At 42.9% G+C, this 21022-nt stretch overlaps 1 protein-coding gene across 2 annotated transcripts in view; it reads right to left on the bottom strand.

The window, feature by feature from the left end:
• Positions 1-8049: 8049 nt before the first annotated feature.
• The window catches only part of LOC137423221 (uncharacterized), a 74269-nt gene continuing 61296 nt past the window's right edge, over positions 8050-21022 (bottom strand). For both annotated transcript variants that reach the window (XM_068110137.2, XM_068110138.2), the window contains exons 8-10: positions 16304-16373; positions 14645-15167; positions 8050-9227 (exon numbers count right to left, since the gene is read on the bottom strand). In XM_068110137.2, the coding sequence (XP_067966238.2) occupies positions 8544-9227; positions 14645-15167; positions 16304-16373 (1277 nt within the window). In that variant the 3' untranslated portion in view covers positions 8050-8543. The remainder of the gene's footprint in view (positions 9228-14644; positions 15168-16303; positions 16374-21022) is intronic.

The raw sequence follows: 21022 nt of genomic DNA, 5'->3' as shown, positions 1-21022 counted from the left end.
ACTGCACTTTCAGTGAACATGTTTTTTTGTTGTACTGCAAATGAATAGACGTTGCAACTGTGGTGATTCACTACCCCCAAACAGTGAGAGCAATAGGTTTTGTAGACATCAAATAAGAATGAAATTGGTAAGTGTAGAAACCATCATGTAACTAGATGGTATTCATAGAATACTTACCCTGCGCAGTCAACTTGGTGTGAGCCAACTCTTCTATATTTGAACGTTTCTTTTTTTTTGATCCAATATGGCTGCCAGACCATGTGAGCGATGACATCATAAATTTATATTCTCTAAATAATTGTTGCACAGATCATGATCAATAAATTTCAAACTGATCAGACTAAGCGTTGTCCCTGTCGAATTATGACGTCATAGTTGTGGCACCAATTACGTCATCATTAACAACACCTACTCCCCATATGGCTGACACGGCACACACTTTACTTTACTGAAATGCAGACACAAATGTTATATTTTCGTCAAAAATCGTCGGAATTTCGCCAAATCTGTTTTGGTCCTGTGTTAATATACCTCAGCTATTGACAAATCTGAAATCAGAATTTTATTTGAGGTCAAAATGACCCCGTGAGGTCGCTCCGTACTTTGCCTGCTCATCATGTGCAGTGTGATAATTAATTCCATGCCCACTCTAGACGACTCTTCTTCTTCACGCAATAACAACTTCTAGCTTTCAGACCGTACATCCAGTCATCTTGAAATTTTGCACACATGTTACACTTCATTACCTCCACCATAATAAAAAGTTTCACGTCGATCAATGAAGCGGTTCAAGAGTTATAAATTTTTTAATATATTCCTTTAATTATTTATATCTGCCAAACCACGTCACCTATCGCAAATTCCAAAAGGTCATTTTAGGAGACTGATATGCTGAACACATCTGTGAAGTTTCCCTTCGATAGGCTCAAAAATGAGGGAGGAGCTAGGTTTTAAAAGTTTATGCTCAAAAACGACATAACTGCGAAACCACGTGATGCATGACGTCATGCTCGCTGACTTTTTTGTTCATGGGTATGCGATTCTGCCTACAAAGTTTGGCCTCGATCTGTTCAGTCGTTTTGGAGAAAATTAGATTTTAGTCGTTTTTCAGCCTTGTCACTCAAAACAATATGGCGGCCAAACCACGTGACCTACGACGTAATTATAATTTTATTTCTGAATCAATTTATACCGAGAAGATGCTCAAGAAATTTCATCCTGATCGGATAAAGTTTTTTACTTGTCGAATTATGACGTCATAACGGCGGCACCTATGACGTCATCATTCACATATGTTATTCCGCATGGAGAGTTATTTACCATGAGACCTGTCTCAATTATTTCTGTGCAGAGGTTTTTGATATGGAGGTGCAATATTTTTTGTTTTTCCAAGATGGCGCCCGTACCACGTGACCTGTGACGTCATAATATCCACTAAAATATTCTACAGGAGGAGGCCCTCCTATGGTGAAAATTTCATGTCAATCGGACCAATGGTTGCCGAGAAAATGAATTTTTTAAATGCAGACACGCACGTACGTAGGTAACGTACCCGAATGCTTAACCCTGCATTTCGCTTCGCGAGTGCAGGGTAATAAAGCGCATTTTTATTAGATAACAATTCATCAATTGTGTACTGCAATTGATTTTGCAATCAGGGTCGTCTGCAAGAGTGGTCGCCACCCCAAAAATGTCTTGATGGTTATACCATATTCAGAGGGCCTTAACACTTCATTCTGAGCCCAATTCATCCGAGAGCTCGTATGTTAAATCTTAAATTGGTATATGTGGGAAAATTACGTGCTCAGACCAGGAATCGAACCCAGGTCCTCTGGAAAACCGTACCAGTGCTTTGCCATCTGAGCTATCTGGGCGACCCTGACTGAGCATGCAAGCAATGAAACAGGATTAAAGAATTAAATTGATATATGTGGGAAAAATTATGTTTATTCTGGAGCCCTAGCCCCTATGGAACGCCATTTTGGGGCGTCTGCCAGGAGGGGATACCACCCCTTAAAATGTCTGTTGTGGAGTATTCTCAAATCATGCTTTATTCTAGGTCAGTTTCACTTGGGACCTCATATATCGGATATAGTGCCGTGCGTGTGTTTGTTTATTCATCTTTATGGCTGGGGGCAACGGCAACTCACTATATCCCGGTAAGCGCCCATTTTGGAAGTTTGGAGCGAGGTTTCTAACATGGTGCAGGTGCGTCTTTGGGACCTCGTTCATTGGAGTTTGATGATCTGGACTGCTGTTCCATTAGTTATTCTTAATGATTAATACTGGTGGATGGTAAGTGGGTCTAAGTTTTTTTTGTTTGTTTTTTTTCTTTCTTTTTTTGTTTTTTTTTGTATACAAGATCGAGGCTCGTGAAAGAGCGAACATGAATCACACAGAAAGACAAACAGACACATAAAACAAATAACATCGGGAGCGGTAGACAAGATGGGGAGAGAGGGGGAAGGACACAAACACAACATTTGAGAGCAGGGACCGAGAGACATGGAGACATCGAGAGATCTGTGGGAGGGAGAGGGCTTTGGGGGGGAGGCATGTGAAGGGGGGGGGGGGGTGGGAGAGGTATAAACATATGGACACTGCCAGGATTTCCAGGAAAGAAGTTGGAATTTCAAACAAGGTGGATCTGGGGTGAATTAGTGGGGGTAGAAAAGATCAAGGTTTTGGATGGGGGAAGATAAGAGATGGTGGTGAACAGCTGTTTTAAAGACCTGGAGGGAGGAGAGGGATTGAAGGGAGTGTGGGAGTTTGTTCCAGAGGCGGGAGAAAAGAGGAATGAAAGAGTGAAGGTGAGCAGAGAGCCGAGATTTCGGCAGTTTAACCATCAGAGGGTTGCTGGCAGATCTTGTGCGACCTGTAGGAATATTTGGGGGACAGAGCACAGAGAGAGCTGGGGGAGCAAGGCCGGAGAGGAGTCGGTAGAAGACAGAAAGACCCCCTACCTGCCTGCGGTGAGTGAGTGAAAGGCCCTCAGAGATAGCTTCATCGCGGGAGATTCCAATGATTTTGAAAGCTTTGGATTCAACAGCGTGAAGCCGAGCCAGGTGTGAGGCAGGAGCACCAGCCCAGAGGGGAGAAGAGTATTCCATTGAGCTGCGGATGAAAGCCTTGTATGTGGTGAGGAGCTCAGGTGTGCCGAGGAAGGACTTCGCACGACGGAGGATGCCCAGTCGGCGACTGGCTTTGGAGGCCAGCTTGGAAATGTGGTTTTCCCAAGAAAGATCATGGCAGATAGTGAGACCCAAAAGCTTGAGCGACAGAACCTCTTGGAGAGGATTGTTGAGAAAGTAGATGGGAGGGTTGTCCAGTCGATCTTTTCGGAGAGACATAGTAAGAGAGTGAGATTTGTCAGGATTGAAAGACATGTTCCACTTGTTTGACCAGTCTGTGATTTTGTCCAGGTCTTCAGAGAGTGAGGAGGCTGCAGACTGCCGATCTGAGGGAAGAGGAATGGAGCGGCAGAGAGTGGAGTCATCAGCAAAGAGATAGAGAGGATTTTCCAGAGAGTCGGAGAGATCATTGATAAAGACCAGAAAAAGCACAGGGCCCAGCACACTTCCTTGGGGAACTCCAGCCTGAACAGGAAGGGGAGATGAGAGAAATCCATTCAGGACCACACGTTGACTACGACCAGAGAGGAAGTCCGCAAGCCATGCATGGAGATTTCCATGGATACCATAGGAGCAGAGTTTGGTGAGCAGAGCTGGGTGCCAGACCGTATCAAAGGCCCGTGATATGTCAAGGGAGACAGCTCTGATTTCCTGTTTGGCATTGAGGACCTCCATCCATTGTTGAGACAGCAGAAGCAGCATGTCCAGAGTAGAGTGACCTGGTCTGAAACCAAATTGATGGTCAGAGATCAAGCCATTGGAGAAGAGGAAAGATTTCATATCCGAAGCAATGATGGATTCCATGACTTTGCTGATAATTGGGAGCAGGCTGATTGGTCTGTAGTTGCAAGGATCTGTTTTTGCACCTTTTTTGTGTAAAGTGGTAATGTTTGCTGATTTCCAGGATGCTGGCAGATGACCTTGAGCAAAAGATAGGGTGAAAAGAATAGAGAGAGGGTGAGATAGAGCGGCAGAGCAGGATTTTAGGACCCGTGGGCTGATGCCATCTGGTCCAGTTGCAGAATCAGAGTCGAGGTTTGACAAAAACTCCTCCACCTTGTCAGGAGAGAAGGTCACAGAGTCCAGGAGCAGTTTGGTTCGACTGGGAAAGGTGGGAACAGAGAGAGATGGGTTTGGGACTAAGGATTTTGAGGCAAACACAGAGTTGAGGCCTACCTTCAAGTTTAGATCTACCTTCAAGTATATTTTCCATATAAACATTCTAGTACAGCGGATAAGCTCTCATATTTTAACAAATTGTGCATTTTTTGAGAAAAGCATGAAATTTCTAGCATAGTTAGTATATACCATAAGGTTTATTTTCAGATGTGGAGGGAAGTCAGATTTGACCTCTGAGGACCGTGAGAGGTCAAATCCAAAATGGCCACCAGTCCACCGGGTCTAATGTTCAAACGCGCTTATAGGTGTCATTTCCAACTAAATTGGGGATGCCCATTCATTTGGTGATACTTTTGAGATCGCCAGAACTCAAGGACATGCATTTAGGTCACGGTCAAGGTCAAATTACGTTAAATATCTATTTTTATGATACTGCAGTTGAAACTGCTATTGGAAAAAGTTCATTTGAACTTTTAAAACTTAATTTTTTCAGGTACAGGGATAGGTACAGAACACCCAAAGACCAGAAATGATGAAAAAAAAAGTGTTTACACTGCAAGGAATGATGCAATAACCTCTGAAAAAATAACTGTAGTTAACCAAGTATGTCCACGAAAGCTTACATTAAATCAAGTGCAATGATGAAAATTGGTAATGATCTAAATCTAACAGTCTCCAGAACAGCACAGTGCAGTGCACTTGAATGCCGCTTTGGCACATTTGCAGCGTCCAGTGCACCCTTTCTTGCAGCCACAGTCGATCAATTCATGGCACGATTTTGATGCTTCAGGAAGAGTGGTCCAAAGAGGCTGCCACCCAGTTGTTTCCTTTGTCCAGCCCCAGTCAGGTGGGTCTGGCATCTCTGGATCTATGACCAATGCCTGGTTCCAACAGTTGGCCTGGTAGCAAGTGTGTTTGATGTGCTGCTTGAGTGTTGCCCTGGGTTGGAGGAATGTTCTCTAGAGTTCTAAACTTCTGTGTGAAGAGCTGTTTCCTGGCATCATTCACTTCCGTGCTCTCACTGGTTCTATCGTACATCAGCACCACAAATCGCTCTAGCAGTAACATTGAGCCTTCACTGACCTCACTTGGCATGCCTAGGAGTTCATTGAAAGCATCATTCACCTCTGGGAAAGACTTCCAAGTTTCCCAGGCATCCCCAATTTAGTTGGAAATGACACCTATAATGTTTTTCTACACTATTTGGTTCCAAAATTAAGCGCGTTTGAACATTAGACTCGGTGGACTGGCGGCCATTTTGGATTTGACCTCTCACGGTTCTCAGAGGTCAAATCTGACTTCCCTCCACATCTGAAAATAAACCCTATGGTATGCACTAACTATGTTAAAAATTTCATGCTTTTCTCATAAAATGCACAATTTTTGTGTTTATCTGCTGCACTATTCCGACTTTCAATTGTGTTATTTCATGAGCAAACCTCCAATAAACCAAGTTATGTCTGACTCGCTTTATCTTGAAACCAGATTGGCAAAAAAAACAAAAAAACACTTAAACACCAAGCATGAGTAAACCACATGTGCATAACAATTAGCGCACATAACAAAATTATTCTGAAACTTTCCTCCATTCAAAATCTAAGTTCTCCACAGAACAGAAGGTTTTAAAGTGCCACGTCGTCCAAAGCAAAGCCAGATATCACAGTTTGCGTGAAGCAACACAATTCCCAACAGTAGGTTTGAATTGAGGAAAGTTTCAACAAATACCGAACTCCGCACTCTCAAAACTGTCTCCCTCTTCCAAATCCTGGTGGCGTCTGGTCAAATCCGTTTCTGGTGTTTGTTCCCCCTCCATCCCCTCCCTTACCTCAAACGGCTACACAGGTGACTCCGCTCGTGAAAAAGCTGAATGCCTCAACTCTGTGTTTGCCTCTAAATCTTGTGCCCCAAACGCATTCCTCTCTGTACCCACCGTACCCAGCTGCTCCTGGACTCTGTATCCTTTCCTCCAAACAAGGTGGAAAAGTTTCTGTCAACCCTCGACTCTGATTCTGCAACTGGACCTGACGGCATCAGCCCACGGGTCCTAAAATCCTGTTCTGCCACTCTATCTCAACCTCTCTCTGTTCTTTTCACCCTCTCTTTTGCTCAAGATCATCTGCCATCAGCTTGGGAATCAGTCAACATCACCACTTTACACAGAAAAGGTGCAAAAACAGATCCTTGCAACTACAGACCAATCAGCCTTCTCCCAATTATCAGCAAAGTCATGGAATCCATCATTGCTTCGGATATCAAATATTTCCTCTTCTCCAATGGCTTGATCTCTGATCATCAATTTGGTTTCAGACCAGGTCATTCTACTCTGGACATGCTGCTTCTGCTGTCTCAACAATGGATGGAGTTCCTCAATGCCAAACAGGAAATCAGAGCTGTCTCCCTTCACATATCACGTGCCTTCGATACGGTCTGTCACCCCGCTCTGCTCACCAAACTCTCCTCCTTTGGTATCCATGGAAATCTCCAGCATGCTTGGTGGACTTCCTCTCTAGTCGTAGTCAACGTGTGGCCCTGAATGGGTTTCTCTCATCTCCCCTTCCTGTTCAGGCTGGAGTTCCCCAAGGCAGTGTTCTGGGCCCTGTGCTTTTTCTAGTCTTCATCATGATCTCTCAGACTCTCTGGAAAATCCTCTCTATCTCTTTGCTGATGACTCCACTCTCTGCCGCTCCATTCCTCATCCCTCAGATCGGCAGTCTGCAGCCTCCTCGCTCTCTGCAGACCTGGACAAAATCACAGACTGGTCAAACAAGTGGAACATGTCTTTCAATCCTGACAAATCTCACTCTTCCTATGTCTCTCCGAAAAGACCGAATGCACAACCCTCCCATCCACTTTCTGAATAATCCTCTCCAAGAAGTTCTGTCACTCAAGCTTTTGGGTCTCACTATCTGCCATGATCTTTCCTGGGAAAACCACATTTCAAATCTGGCCTCCAAAGCCAGTTGCCGGCCGACTGGGCATCCTCCGTCATGCGAAGTCCTTCCTTGGCACAACTGAGCTCCTCACCACATACAAGGCTTTCATCCACAGCTCAATGTTATACTGTTCTCCCCTCTGGGCCGGGGCTCCTGCCTTTCACCTAGCTCGACTTCACGCTGTTGAAACCAAAGCTTTCAGAATCAATGGAATCTCCTGCGATGAAGCTAACTCCGAGGGCATTTCACTTACTCACCGCAGGCAGGTTGGTGGTCTTTCTGTCTTCCACCGACTCCTCTCCGGCCTTGCACCCCCAGCTCTCTCTGTGCTCTGTCCCCCAAGTATTCCTACAGGCCGCACAAGATCTGCCTGCAACCATCTTATGGTTAAACTGCCAAAATCAAGACTCTCCGCTCACCTTCACTCCTCTTTTCTCCCGTCTCTGGAACAAACTCCCCCACTCCCTTCAATCCCACTCCTCCCTCCAGGTCTTTAAAACAGCTGTTTACCACCATCTCTTATCTTCCCCCATCCAAAACCTTGATCTTTTCTACCCCCGCTAATTTCACCCCAAATCCACTTTTTTAAAATACCGACTTCTTTCCTGGAAGTCGTTGCAGTGTCCTTGTGTTTTATACTTCTCCCACACCTCCTCCCCCCAAGCTCTCTCCCTCCCACAGATTTCCCGATGTCCCTGCTCTCAAATGTTGTGTTTGTGTGCTTCCTCTTCTCTCCCCATCTTGTCCACCGCTCCCCTTATTATATACTTTGCGTGTCTGTTTGATTTTTTTGTGTGATAAATGTTAGCTCTTTCATGAGCCTCGATTCTGTATCCAAAATATATATATGTAAATAAAAGACCTGCTTTGCAGTTACATTTATTTATTTCCAAACAAAAGAAAATATTATTTATGGAGAACACTGGAAGATTCAAGTAAATATTTATATTGTACGAAACAAGGAGAGGATGGCTGATATACAAAGATATACAGACATAGGAGCAAAAATTCCTGACTTGTCTGAATAAAGTCATCTCATTCAGCACGAGACAGCTATATCTGAAAATACATTTGAACGTTTCAAGAAATATATCCAATGGAGAAACAAATGAGCACCAAATTCTTTCGATTAGCCAACAACAAAATCTGGTCCAAATACATTTAGACAAAACATTCCAAATACATTAAGAAAATGTGAACTGGAAAACGGAGCCGATATCCCATATCTGACAGGGTTCATATATGGCAGGTTATTTATTTATTTTAAGAAAGAACATGTTATTTTTGGCATTGCTACAAAAGTAAAATCGATCCTTTTATTCTTTTCTTTGGCCAAGGCAAATACAGTTTTGGAGATCCGTCACGGCGGCTGAGGAACTCTGGTCGATTTTTTGGATGATGCCCGCGACCGCCGCAAGTCTTCGTGGTTCCTCTGCGAGGCCTTCAGATAAGTCAATTCTCTGCTGTGCACCAGAAGCTTCACCGGCTTACCTTTGCATTTCATCAACGAGGTGATTCGACGTTTCAAAAGATGGCGACGTTTGAAAGCAGCATCGCGGTTTCGCTGCTTTTTCAACCTCTGGCTCTGTCTTCTGGCAACCGAATGGCAATATTGTCTGTTTTGCAATTTTCTTCTGGGCCTCTGCACATCTCGGCTGCAATTCATTGTATCGCTTTCGTGCAACAGTGGCTGTTTTGGAATAGAGTTCAATGGCAAGAATGCTCGAGGCTGCTGGATTACATTATTACCAGCATTTCCGACCCTCAATGATGGCCTGCATTTGAGATGTTGTACCACTGGGACAAGCTTGTACTGGACACATGCTCCACGAAGCAGCTTCGTATCACCAAAACCAGAAATTGCGAAGTTCTTGCACGCCAAGTGACCTCTGTCCGGAAATAATGAACCATTGCACCAAGAACGCTGCCTTTTTTCAACACTTTTGTCAGAACTGGCTCCAACTTGGCAATTTGCTTTGCCATCACTCCCATTGGATACAGAAGTTCTCACAGAGGTTTCCAAGTTCAAGGGAGTCAGCTTCACCTGGAAAAATAATTGCACAGTATTAAGGGGGCTCAGGTATGAAAATATAAATAACTCTGATTTGCAAGATTCATTTATACATTTTAGGCATGCAAAAGGATGGAGGAGTGAATACAAGGAAGAGGAGGTTGAGAGAAAACAAAAGAAGAATTTGGAGACGGATAAAACATGTTTATGGGAATTTAATATGAAGGGTGTGGTTGATGGGGAAGGGAATGGGGACGGGGAGAGGAACCAAAAACACAACCTTTTGACATACATAATATGAGGTTTATTTGATCCTTAACAGAATAAAATCCAACGACAGTGGACTGGCACAAATTCAAAAAAAAAACATTTTGCAGACTTATAAATTAGCAAAAATATATACTTAAAAATAATTAATTATTTATGGATTTATTTAAAACTGCACATAGAGGTGGTGAGAGAATGCAATGAGTGTATACGGAGCTGTACAGCTGTACGAATTTCCAAGCTGGATGAGGACAAACGCACAGAAGTTATGCCACATGTCGCACATATGTGAGAGTAGCAGAGTTACCCGGCGTTGCCCAGAAAATAAAGTCAGTCACGCAATTTAGTTTAGTGGGCTTTTTATAGTCAGAAGAAGCCACACCATGCCCCTCGGGCACGCCCCTAGTCTAAATCTGATGCGCCCCTGTTTTTTGTGGTGAAAAGTTACCCCCCATGGACCACCTCTTCCCTCTCCAAGTCATTTCTTTAGGCTATCCATGAGGCACAACCGAACAAACAGACGTTCACAAATAGGGTTATTAAATAGAGTTATTACGATTAATGGACAAGTGTTTTGAACAGATATCAAGGCAATCAAATAAAACCGAACAAAAATTGGAATGTACAGTGTCTTCAGAAAGTATTCACACCCCTTGACTTTTTCACATTTTGTTGTGTTACAGCCTGAATTTAAAATGGATTGAATTGACATTTTCTGTCACTGGTCTACAAAAAATAAATACCCCATAATGTCAAAATGCTTCTTTTTTTTTTTATATAAAAAAAAAATGAAAAGCTGAAATATCTTGAGTCAATAAGCATTCAACGCCTTTGCAATAACACTCCAAATTGAGCTCAGGTGCATCCAATTTCCTTTGATCGTCCTTGAAATGTCTATAACTTGATTGGAGTCCACCTATGGCCAATTCAATTGAATGGACATGGTTTAGAAAGAAACACACCTTTCTAGATAAGGTCCCTCAGTTGTCAGTGAATGTCAGAGCAGAAACTCCACCATGAAGTCCAAGGAACTGTCCATAGAACTCCGAGATAGAATTGTGAGGAGGCATAGATCTGGGGAAAGGTATAAAACAATTTATAGAGTGTTGAAAGTTCCCAAGAGCACAGTGAGCTCCATCATTAGGAAGTGGAAAGAATATGGAACTACCCAGACTCCTCCTAGAGCTGGCTGTCGACAAAACTAAGCAACCGGGCAAGAAAGACCGTGGTCACAGGGAGGTGACCAAGAACCCAATGATCACTCTGACAGACCGACAGAGCTCCTTGGCCAAGATGGGAGAACTTGCCGGAAGGACACAATCTCTGCAGCAATTCACAAATCCAAGCTTTATGGGATAGTGGCCAGACGGAAGCCACTTCTGAGAAAAAGGCACACGATAGCACGCCTGGATTTTGCAAAATATCATGAGAAAGACTCAGTGATTCTGTGGTCTGATGAAATGAAAATTGAACCCTTTGGTCTGAATGCAACGACTGGCCAGCTATGACTGGCGGAAATAGAGCACAGCTCATCACCCATCCAACACCATCCCTACCATGAAGTATGGTGGTGGCAGCATCATGCTATGGGGATTGTTTACAGCAGCAGTGACTGAGACTTGTAAGGATAGAGGGAACAATGAATGGAGCAAAATGCAGGCAAATCCTTGAAGATAACCTGCTTCAGAGTGCAAAAGAACTTGGACTGCAGTGAACATTTACATTCCAACAGGTCAATGACCCCAAGCAGACAGCCAAAGCAACACTGTAATGGCTTCAGAACAAGAACGTGAAAGTCCTTGAGTGGCCCAGCCAAAGCAAAGACTTGAATCACATTGAGAATCTGTAGAAGGACTTGAAGATTGCTGTTCACCGACGCTTCCCATCCAACGTGACAGGGATTGAACAAATCTGCAAGGAAGACTAGGAGAAACTCCCCAACTCCAGATGTGCAAAGCTGACACAGACATACCCAAAAAGACTCGAAGCTGTAATCGCTGCCAAAGGCTCTTTGACAAAGTACTAACTCGGGGTTCAATACCCATGTAAATTAGATATTTCTGTATTTCATTGTATTATTTTGTAGAAATGTCTGAATAAAAATTCCACTTTTACATTACGGTGTATTATGTGCAGATCAGTGACAAAAAATCTCAATTTAAACCATTTTAAATTCAGGCTGTAACACAACAAGATGTGAAAAAAGTCAAAGGGTGTGAATACTTTCTGAAGGCACTGTAGATATTATAAATGCAGTCCAGCTAATGCTATGTAATGGCAACACCTTTCACATCAGTAACAGAAGGTGGAGCCGTCGGCATAATGGTCAAGTTCATTTTCAAGAGAATCAGATCATTGTTGTCGATCAAGAATAATGTCGGGCTTAATATGCTGCAGTGGAACCCTGGCCTGCTAGGAAAGATAATTTGAAAGGACATGATCAAGGGCCACCCATGGTCTCCACTCACAGAGCATAATCACAACCAATTGAGCAGTGGTGCCTGGATACAAAATGAAGAACACTTAGAAAGCAGGCTGGATGCCAGAGCACCAGTGGCTCGAGAGAGAGAGAGATATATATAGAGAGATTTCCTTCACCTCTTGCTTATGGTTAAGGGAATTCATCTACGGCTGTGTTAGGAGACACAAAATATCCACGATAGAATAGTCAGGGCAGAAGTCAAAACTTGTTAGAGAAGAAAAGAAGTAGGAGGAGGACTAGACAAGTGAAGCATGAAGCCGTAAAGTGTACAGCTCAAAAAAGTAACAACCCTATTCAATTTCAAATTGACAGCACTTGATTTTGCGGGTGGTGGTGCTCGTGGTCTGCCAGTAACCCGCCTTTTGGTGAAAACTCCCAAAATCTGGGCTCACCTCCACTCTAATGTTCCTCTTTTCTTTTTCTTTTCTTTCAACCAGCGTTATCAATACAGTCTGTTAAAAGTCATTCTTCCCTCCAGGGTTTCAAGAGAGCTGTTGACCACAATCTCAGGTCATTCCCCTTCTCACATAATTATATTTTCTAAACTCATTAACATTCCCCAAGTCCACCTCTATGTGTTTCCAGATTAGCAAACATCCACCTGCTCCCTCACTCTCCTCTTGTACTCTTTCTTTTGTTCCACTTCTGCTTCTTATCCAGTTGTCCCTTCTACTTCTGTCATTGAGAGTTGGCACCTGTATGCAGCAGATTCACCCCATCTCCTCCTGCCCTCACTCTCATTCTTGGTGGTGTCCTTTATTCCTCCAGTTCTGCTCTTTTGTCCAATACTGCTGTTGGTGCCCCCTCCCCCCTCCCCCACAACCCCCCAACGCCCCCCCACCCCCATCTTTCCATGGTTCCTTTCCTTCTGTTATGTTATGTCCTGGTCACTTCTGTGTTCCAAGCCCTTCATTAACCTCAACCTTGTATAAAAAAGAAGTCAAACAAACTGTGCTCTTGATGGAATTTGAGGATTTACATTAAGCCACTTCTGGTTCAGGGATTTTTTTTCCACATTTTCTGCAGCTGCTTCTGTATCCAAATCTGCTTCTGTATCCCTCTTGTCCACCCCATGCATCCTCCCCTACCCCTCATTCCTCCTCAAACCCATTATTTGTCCAAGTCTCCCTCTATTGTTGTCCTTCAAATGCGCTGTTGGTGTTCCTTTTGTTCTGTTGCGTTCTGGCTTTTCCACGAGCCTCGACTCTGTATACAAAAAATATATAGTCCCATGGTGCCTTTTGATAAAGACTAGGCCAGGGAAATTGTGTCCATTTAAACAAAATCCAAACAAACTCCAAACAAACTGTGCTCCAAACAACTGTGGTCTGTGCTCCAACTGTGCTCCAAACTGGAAGGGGAGGGGAGGGGGAGGCGATGTGGGGAGGGGAGGGGGAGGAGGCGATGGGAGGGGGAGGCGATGTGGGGAGGGGAGGGGGAGGCGATGTGGGGAGGGGAGGGGGAGGCGATGTGGCGATGTGGCCAAACTGTGCTCCAAACAACAACTGTGTCCAAACAAACTGTGCTCTTGATGGAATTTGAGGATTTACATTAATCCACTTCTGGTTCAGGGATTTTTTTTCCACATTTTCTGCAGCTGCTTCTGTATCCAAATCTGCTTATGTATCCCTCTTGTCCACCCCATGCATCCTCCCCTACCCCTCATTCCTCCTCAAACCCATTATTTGTCCAAGTCTCCCTCTATTGTTGTCCTTCAAATGCGCTGTTGGTGTTCCTTTTGTTCTGTTGCGTTCTGGCTTTTCCACGAGCCTCGACTCTGTATACAAAAAATATATAGTCCCATCGTGCCTTTTGATAAAGACTAGGCCAGGGAAATTGTGTCCATTTAATTTAAGAAATCGATTTAGGTTAATGCATTTGTTGATCAATCGAGGATTATCAGAATTAAAAAGTTATACAATGAGAACTTGTAAAAAGTTTAGCTCATAACTGCAAAAGTTTTAAAGAATACAATTCCCATCTCTGGAGCTGGCTCCTAACGGTACGATTCGTGTTTTCCTTCCAGGCATTCAATATGGCTGAGCACTACTTCTTGTTGTCTCAAATCCCAATTCTATCAGATATCCAACTGTATCGTCAATAATAATTTACCTGCCCTGCCACAAGTCACAAACCCAATAGTTTATTCATAGCACTTAGGATTGGCCCTACAAACGCCTCCATGATAACATCTGTTCTGAACAGACTATTTTCAAAACTATTTTTCTCAATGCACAACTAAATAATGAGCAATTTTGGGTAAAAGATGAGTTTCTTATCTTGAAGCCAAAACACAATTTGGTGGCAATTGGACTCATGGCTGAGCGTAGGGGGTGCTCACAAGTCACAAACGTTTCAAAGTCTGAATTCATCCTGGACAGGTAAGTAGAGCATCAATTGGAATTGAGCACACATCAGTGAGGGAAATACAAGAAGGCTTTACCCATTCAACCAACAAGCCGCTCCAAGAAACTTTTAACTCTCCCTATACTGACAAAGCATCGTTTTGAATCGTGCAATAACATTGACAAGACCTTTATTAGTCAAACCATCATCTGTGAAGCAAGGGACTAGACAAACTTAACAAGGCACTCAAGTGTAAAAAAAGGACTCCAATTGAATACAACATCCACTTGATGGATAAACAATCCTTGAAATACATTTTAAAAAATAAACCCGAGGGCACCTCTCGATGACATACCTCAACAGGCATCATCAAGGCCTTCCACAATGGATGCAGCAGAGAGGTGGCGTCGGTAGCTTCACAAGGCTCAGAACAGTCTCCGAACCGAATGACCTCAATTTGGGCTTCACCACCACTATGACGCTGTGTCGAAGCCGCACTCTCACAAGGTGCCAAGGCTTTTTCCGAATTTGCAGAACAGGAGACAACTTTGTTGGGCGCATTAAGTGGACACTTGTACGTTTTCAAATCCGAACCAGAAATTCCTGATATGTACCTAAGGTTGTTCAAAACTTCAACCCCGAAATCATCCATTATCATATTTGCAGTTTTGTCTGCAGCCAAAGTCGAAATTTTCTCTGATGGTATTTGTGACCCAGTTTTACTCTTGTGTCCATGTTGAAAGCACATTTGCTCATATAAACCAACAGGCACCATCTGTTCAGCAGGCCTTGAAGGCAAGTTCTTGGCATAATTTGAACCTAATCTCTCAGAAACATGCGCGGTGCATTTTGCTTCCGTAGATGCAGCAGAAGATGTTCTGAGGGGACAGCGAATTTCAGACAGACGTTTAATTTCATGCAACAAAAAATTACATAAACACAGCGATTCGAGCCTGCATCAATTTAATAGGAAACAAAAAATAAAAGAGAACAAACCAAATTAAATCACAGTTAATGTGGAATAAACCCATTTTGGAAAGCCAACCATTGAAATCGATGTAATGGATAAAATTGCGATGACTTTCATACGTTAAATCACAGTTTAGATGGCCAAGCAGATCTAATCCTAATGGGCATCTGCAAATAATTAAATATCAAAAAAAAAAAAAGTGAAAAATTTGACTCAAGACCCATCATAGCAGTAGCAACAGTAGCAACAAGGTGAGATAAGCAATTAAGACAGGCTTCTCTTTTTATTTATTACCTCCACTACCGAAGGTGGACGGCGGTTATGTTTTTCAACCCCGTTTGTTTGTCTGTGGCAGTTTGCCCCGTTTGTGGCAGTGTCTGTGTTGTCACTTAACGACTCCCTCAAACTTTTGTTTCCGTGGTTGTGAAGTGTTTTTAATGACGTTGTGGTGGTTTTGAATCACGTGGTGGTGAGGTATTTTGAATTATGTGGTGGTGAGGTGTTTTTAAATGACGTGGTGGTGAGGTGTTTTTAAATGACGTGGTGGTGAGGTGTTTTTAATTCACATGGTGGTGAGGTGTTTTGATTTATGTGGTGGTGAGGTATTTATAATTACTTATATTGGACAATATAATTTATAATTTATAATTATTTATAATGGACAATTCGGTTGAACCTTGGTGGACCGGTTGGGTTGATAACACGGCCAAATTGATGAGATTTTGGTGAAGATCCAAATACGATAATTTAAAAAGTGATTATTCACCGTCGAGAGAGACCGGAAACGAAGTACAGCTCGATATCGCAAAACGCTGTGGACGGATTATGACAAAAGTTGGTGGATGAGTTGGTAGGTGACAAGAACAAGCTGATTAGATTTGGGTTCAGGTCTGGATCCAGATCCGGCCCATGAGTGGGATACAAAACACTTAAACTGCTCAGCCAGGTGGAGGTACGCGCTCTACCGAGTGCCGTTCTAGTTTTTACCGGGATCCAATGATTCATGGAGGAGTTTGTAGATGGCTGTCTAATGACATACTGTACCTTTTGGTCACTTCTGCTACCTCCCTTGTATTTTTCAGCTTCTCCAGAAAAAGAAGGCGGAGATTCGAATCTAGTGTAAAAAAAGAGGAATATTTAAACATAGTCATAACAGCATGATAATATCATAGACATCACTTTAGCATGCATAAAAGTAAAGAAGAGCATGTGCTCATTACCCACAGGTAAGACCGAATTTGTGAAATTACTTTCATTTGCATTTCCTTAAAAATCACTTGATTCACAAAAAGAGAAATTAAAAAATTAGTCAGGACACACAGTGGTTTGGATTTTCCAAAGTGGAGATTAAACAGAAGTAATTTCACACCCTTGCTTCCGATGCAAGTGCTCAATTGGTTGGAGATTAAAGGACTATAATTCTTCACTAAAGACGTCAACCTTTACTGCAATTGGCCTCGGCAACCTGAAACGAATCCTTCGGAATTTTTTTTGTCTACACTGGTTTGTGTACCAAACTTCCAACACTTTCTAAAATGTGCGCATACTTGCATGGGTGTGTATACGTACGCGAGTGTTTGTGAACATATTGGAGTGTCTATACTCTCACATTTGGCAATATGCGTATACACATGTAACTGAATGTGTGGATATGGGTGTGGATGAGAGAATTCCACATAATATTTTTCATATAGTTCGGAAGATGTGTGGCAGCTCCTTCACTACAATTAAAACCAGAGTGTATGTGCTCCAAATACAAAATGTGACCCTTTTTGGAATTGAGCTCTTGGAAGTTTTGGCAGGGTGGTGTATAAGACTGCTTCAACAGCGCTAAACTTCCGTATTTTTAAACTATCTTTAAAATCATTATTGTAAAAAAAATTGAAGTATAAACTTGAACTCTGCATGGTGTATCATGTTCTATGATCTCTCCAGTTGGGTCAGGAATAGTGTCCAGACTAGACAGCTCAAGTGCTACCTACTCAAGTGCAGAGTGTGCTACCTAAAAAGTGTCCGTTTAATGTCCGCTTCCACGACTGTATAGGGTTGGTTGATTGATGGCCTGTCTTAATTTTCTTGGTTTGCTTGAATCTTCTTTCATCAAAGAAATGACCTTCATGCATTCCTACCCTGTTTTCTTTGGCCTGCCTCTTGGTCATTTTTCTATTTGCATTAAAACTTGCTATCTAGGATTTGCTATCTAGCTATCCCATAACCCCAATGGATTCGTCCTCTGTCCTTCTGGTACAGTGCATTCAGAAAGTATTCAGACCCCTTCACTTTTTTCACATTTTGTTATGTTGCAGCATTATGCTGAAATCGTTTAAATTCATTTTTTCCCTCATCAATCTACACTCAATACCCCACAATGACAAAGAGAAAACATGATTTTGCAAGTTTTGCAAATTTATTAAAAGGAAAAAACTGAAATATCACATTGACATAAGTATTCAGACCCTTAACTCAGTACTTAGTTGGGGCACCTTTGGCAGCGATTACAGCCTCGAGTCTTCTTGGGTATGATGCAACAAGCTTTGCACACCTGGATTTGGGGATTTTCTGCCATTCTTCTCTGCAGATCCTCTCAAGCTCTGTCAGGTTGGATGGGGACCGTTGGTGGACAGCCATTTGCAGGTCCCTCCAGAGATGGTGGGTTGGGTTCAAGTCAGGGCTCTGGCTGGGCCACTCAAGGACCTTCACAGAGTTGTCCCTAAGCCACTCCTGCGTTGTCTTGGCTGTGTGCTTAGGGTCATTGTCCTGTTGGAAGATCAACCTTCGGCCCAGTCTGTGGACCTGAGCGCTCTGTTTCAGGTTTTCATTAAGGATATCTCTGTACTTTGCTCCGTTCATTGTTCCCTCAACCGTGACCAGTCCCCCAGTCCCTGCTGCTGAAAAACCCCCCCACAGCATGATGCTGCCACCACCATGCTTCACCGTGGGATGGTATTGGGCAGGTGATGAGCGATGCCTGGTTTCCTCCAGACATGACGTTTACAATTGAGGCCAAACAGTTCAATCTTGGTTTCATCAGACCACAGAATCTTGTTTCTCACAGTCTGAGAGTCCTTTAGGTGCTTTTTTGCAAACTCCAAGCGGGCTTTCATGTGTGTTTCACTGAGGAGAGGCTTCCGTCTGGCCACTCTGCCATAAAGCCGAGATCGGTGGAGTGTTGCAGGGATGGTTGTCCTTCTGGAAGTTTCTCCTATCTCCACACAGGATCTCTGGAGCTCAGCCAGAGTGACCATCGGGTTCTTGGTCACCTCTCTTACCAAGGCCCTTCTCCCTCGATTGCTCAGTTTGGCCGGGCGGCCAGCTCTAGGACGAGTCCTGGTTGCTCCAAACTTCTTCCATTTAAGAATTATGGAGGCCACTGTGCTCTTTGGAACCTTCAATGCAGCAGAATTTTTTTTTTGTAGGCTTCCCCAGATCTGTGCCTCGACACAATCCTGTCTCTGAGCTCTGCAGGCAGTTCCTTCGACCTCATGGCTTGGTTTTTGCTCTGATATGCATTGTCAGCTGTGAGACCGTATATAGACAGGTGTGTGCCTTTCCAAATCATGTCCAATCAATTGAATTTACAACAGGTGGACTCCATTCAAGGTGTAGAAACATCTCAAAGATGATCAAGAGAAATGGGAGGCACCTGAGCTAAATTTCAAGTGTTATAGCAAAGGGTATGAATACTTATGTCAATGTGATATTTCAGTTTTTTCTTTTTAATAAATCTGCAAAACTTTCTAAAATCCTGTTTTCTCTTTGTCATTGTGGGGTATTGAGTGTAGATTGATGAGGGAAAAAAATGAATTGAAACGATTTCAGCAGAAGGCTGCAACATAACAAAATGTGAAAAAAGTGAAGGGGTCTGAATACGTTGTGAATGCACTGCATATGATCAAACCATCTAAGTCTTCTCTTTTTCAATCCATTCTCTGTACTGCTATTTTAGTATTTCTAAGATCTTCACTTTTCCATCCATCTTTCAATGAGATCCCCCACATCCATCTTGATATACTCAAATATGTTTCTATTCTTCTATCATCTGCCTCCTCATTGCCTACATTTCACCACCATAATATAGGATTGGCCTAACACAGACTAGATACACTATAATTGCTCGTTTGTTAGGATACCTCCTAAATATTCCAATTTAGTTCAGGCTACCTTCAACCTAGACCTTAAAGCTATGTATGTTCCTCTCGTGACGTCAAACATGTCTGTCTCCTAAGTAACAAAACATTTCCACCCTTTCAATTCTCACTCCAAATCACAAACAGTGCATTCAGAAAGCAAATCACAAACACACCCCTTGACGTTTTCACATTTTGTTGTGTTAGAGTCTGAAATTAAAATGGATTAAATTGAGATTTTTTGGTCACTGATCTACACACCCATAACAATGACAAGGTAGAATTTTTTTCTCGAATTTAAAAAAATATTAATAATAAATGGAATACAGATATATCTAATTAAATAAGTATTCAACCCCATGTGTCATTCGTAGAAGGCCCTTTGGCAGTGATTACAGCTTCGAGTCTTGAGTATGCTTGTGTCAGCTTTGCACATCTGGATTTGGAAAGTTTATCTCATTCTTCCTTGCAGATTCGCTCAAGCTCTGTCAAGTTGGATGGGGAGCATCAGTGAACAGCAGTCTTCAAAGCATTCCACAGATTCTCAATGGGATTTAAGTCTGCGCTTTGGCTGGGCCACTCAAGGACTTTCACATTTTGCGCCTAAAGCCATTCCAGGGTTGCTTTGTCTGTATGCTTGTGGTCATTGTCATGTTGGAACGTAAATCTTTGCTGCAGTCTAAGGGTCTTTTGCACTCTGAAGCAGGTTATCCTCGAGGATTTGCCTGCATTTGGCTCCATTCATTGTTCCCTATATCCGTACAAGTCTCGAAGTCCCTGCCACTGAAAAGCATCCCCATAACATGATGCTGCCAACACCATGCTTCATGGTAGGGATGGTGGTACATGGGTGATGACCTGTGCTTGCTTTCCACCAAACGTAGTGCTTTGGCTTCAGGGCAACAAGTTCAATGTTCGTCTCATCAGACCACATAATCTTTTGCGTCATGCTGTGTCTTTCAGATGTCTTTTTGCAAACTCCAGGCATGCCGTCGTGTGCCTTTTTCTCAGGAGTGGCTTCCATCTGGCCACTCTCCCATAAAGCCTGTATTAATGAAGTGCTGCAGAGACTGTTGTCCTTCTTGAGGGTTCTCCCATCTCAGTCAAGGAATTTTGTAGTTCTGTCGGAGTGGTCATTGGGTTCTTGGCCACCCACCTGACCAATGATCTTCTTGCCCGGTTGCTCGGTTTGCTCCAATGGCCAGCTCTAGAAAGAGTCTGGATAGTTCCATATTCTTTCCATTTCCGAATGATGGAGCTCGCTGGAACTTTCGTCACTCTAGAAATTGTTTTATATCCTTCCACATATCTATGCATCGTCATAATTTTATCTGAATTCTACGGAGATCCTTGGACTTCATGGTAGAGTTTCTGCTCTGACATGCAGTCAACTGTGGGACCTTATATAGAAAGGTGTGTTTCTTTCTAAATAATGTCCAATCATTTGAATTTGCAACAGGTGCACTCCAATCATGCTGTAGAGACATATTAAGGATGATCAAAGGAAATTGGATGCACCTGAGCTCAATTTGGAGTGCCATAGCAAAGGGGTTGAATACTTATTGACTCAACACATTTCAGCTTTTCATTTGTCATTTTGTAAATAATTCTTCAAAAAAAAATCCACTTTGACATT

This window comes from Myxine glutinosa, chromosome 3, assembly GCF_964187855.1.
Source record: "Myxine glutinosa chromosome 3, kmMyxGlut1.1, whole genome shotgun sequence".
NCBI lineage: Eukaryota > Metazoa > Chordata > Myxini > Myxiniformes > Myxinidae > Myxine > Myxine glutinosa.
The sequence above is the reverse complement of the archived record's forward strand: the minus strand, read 5'-3'. Positions and strand labels throughout refer to the sequence as shown.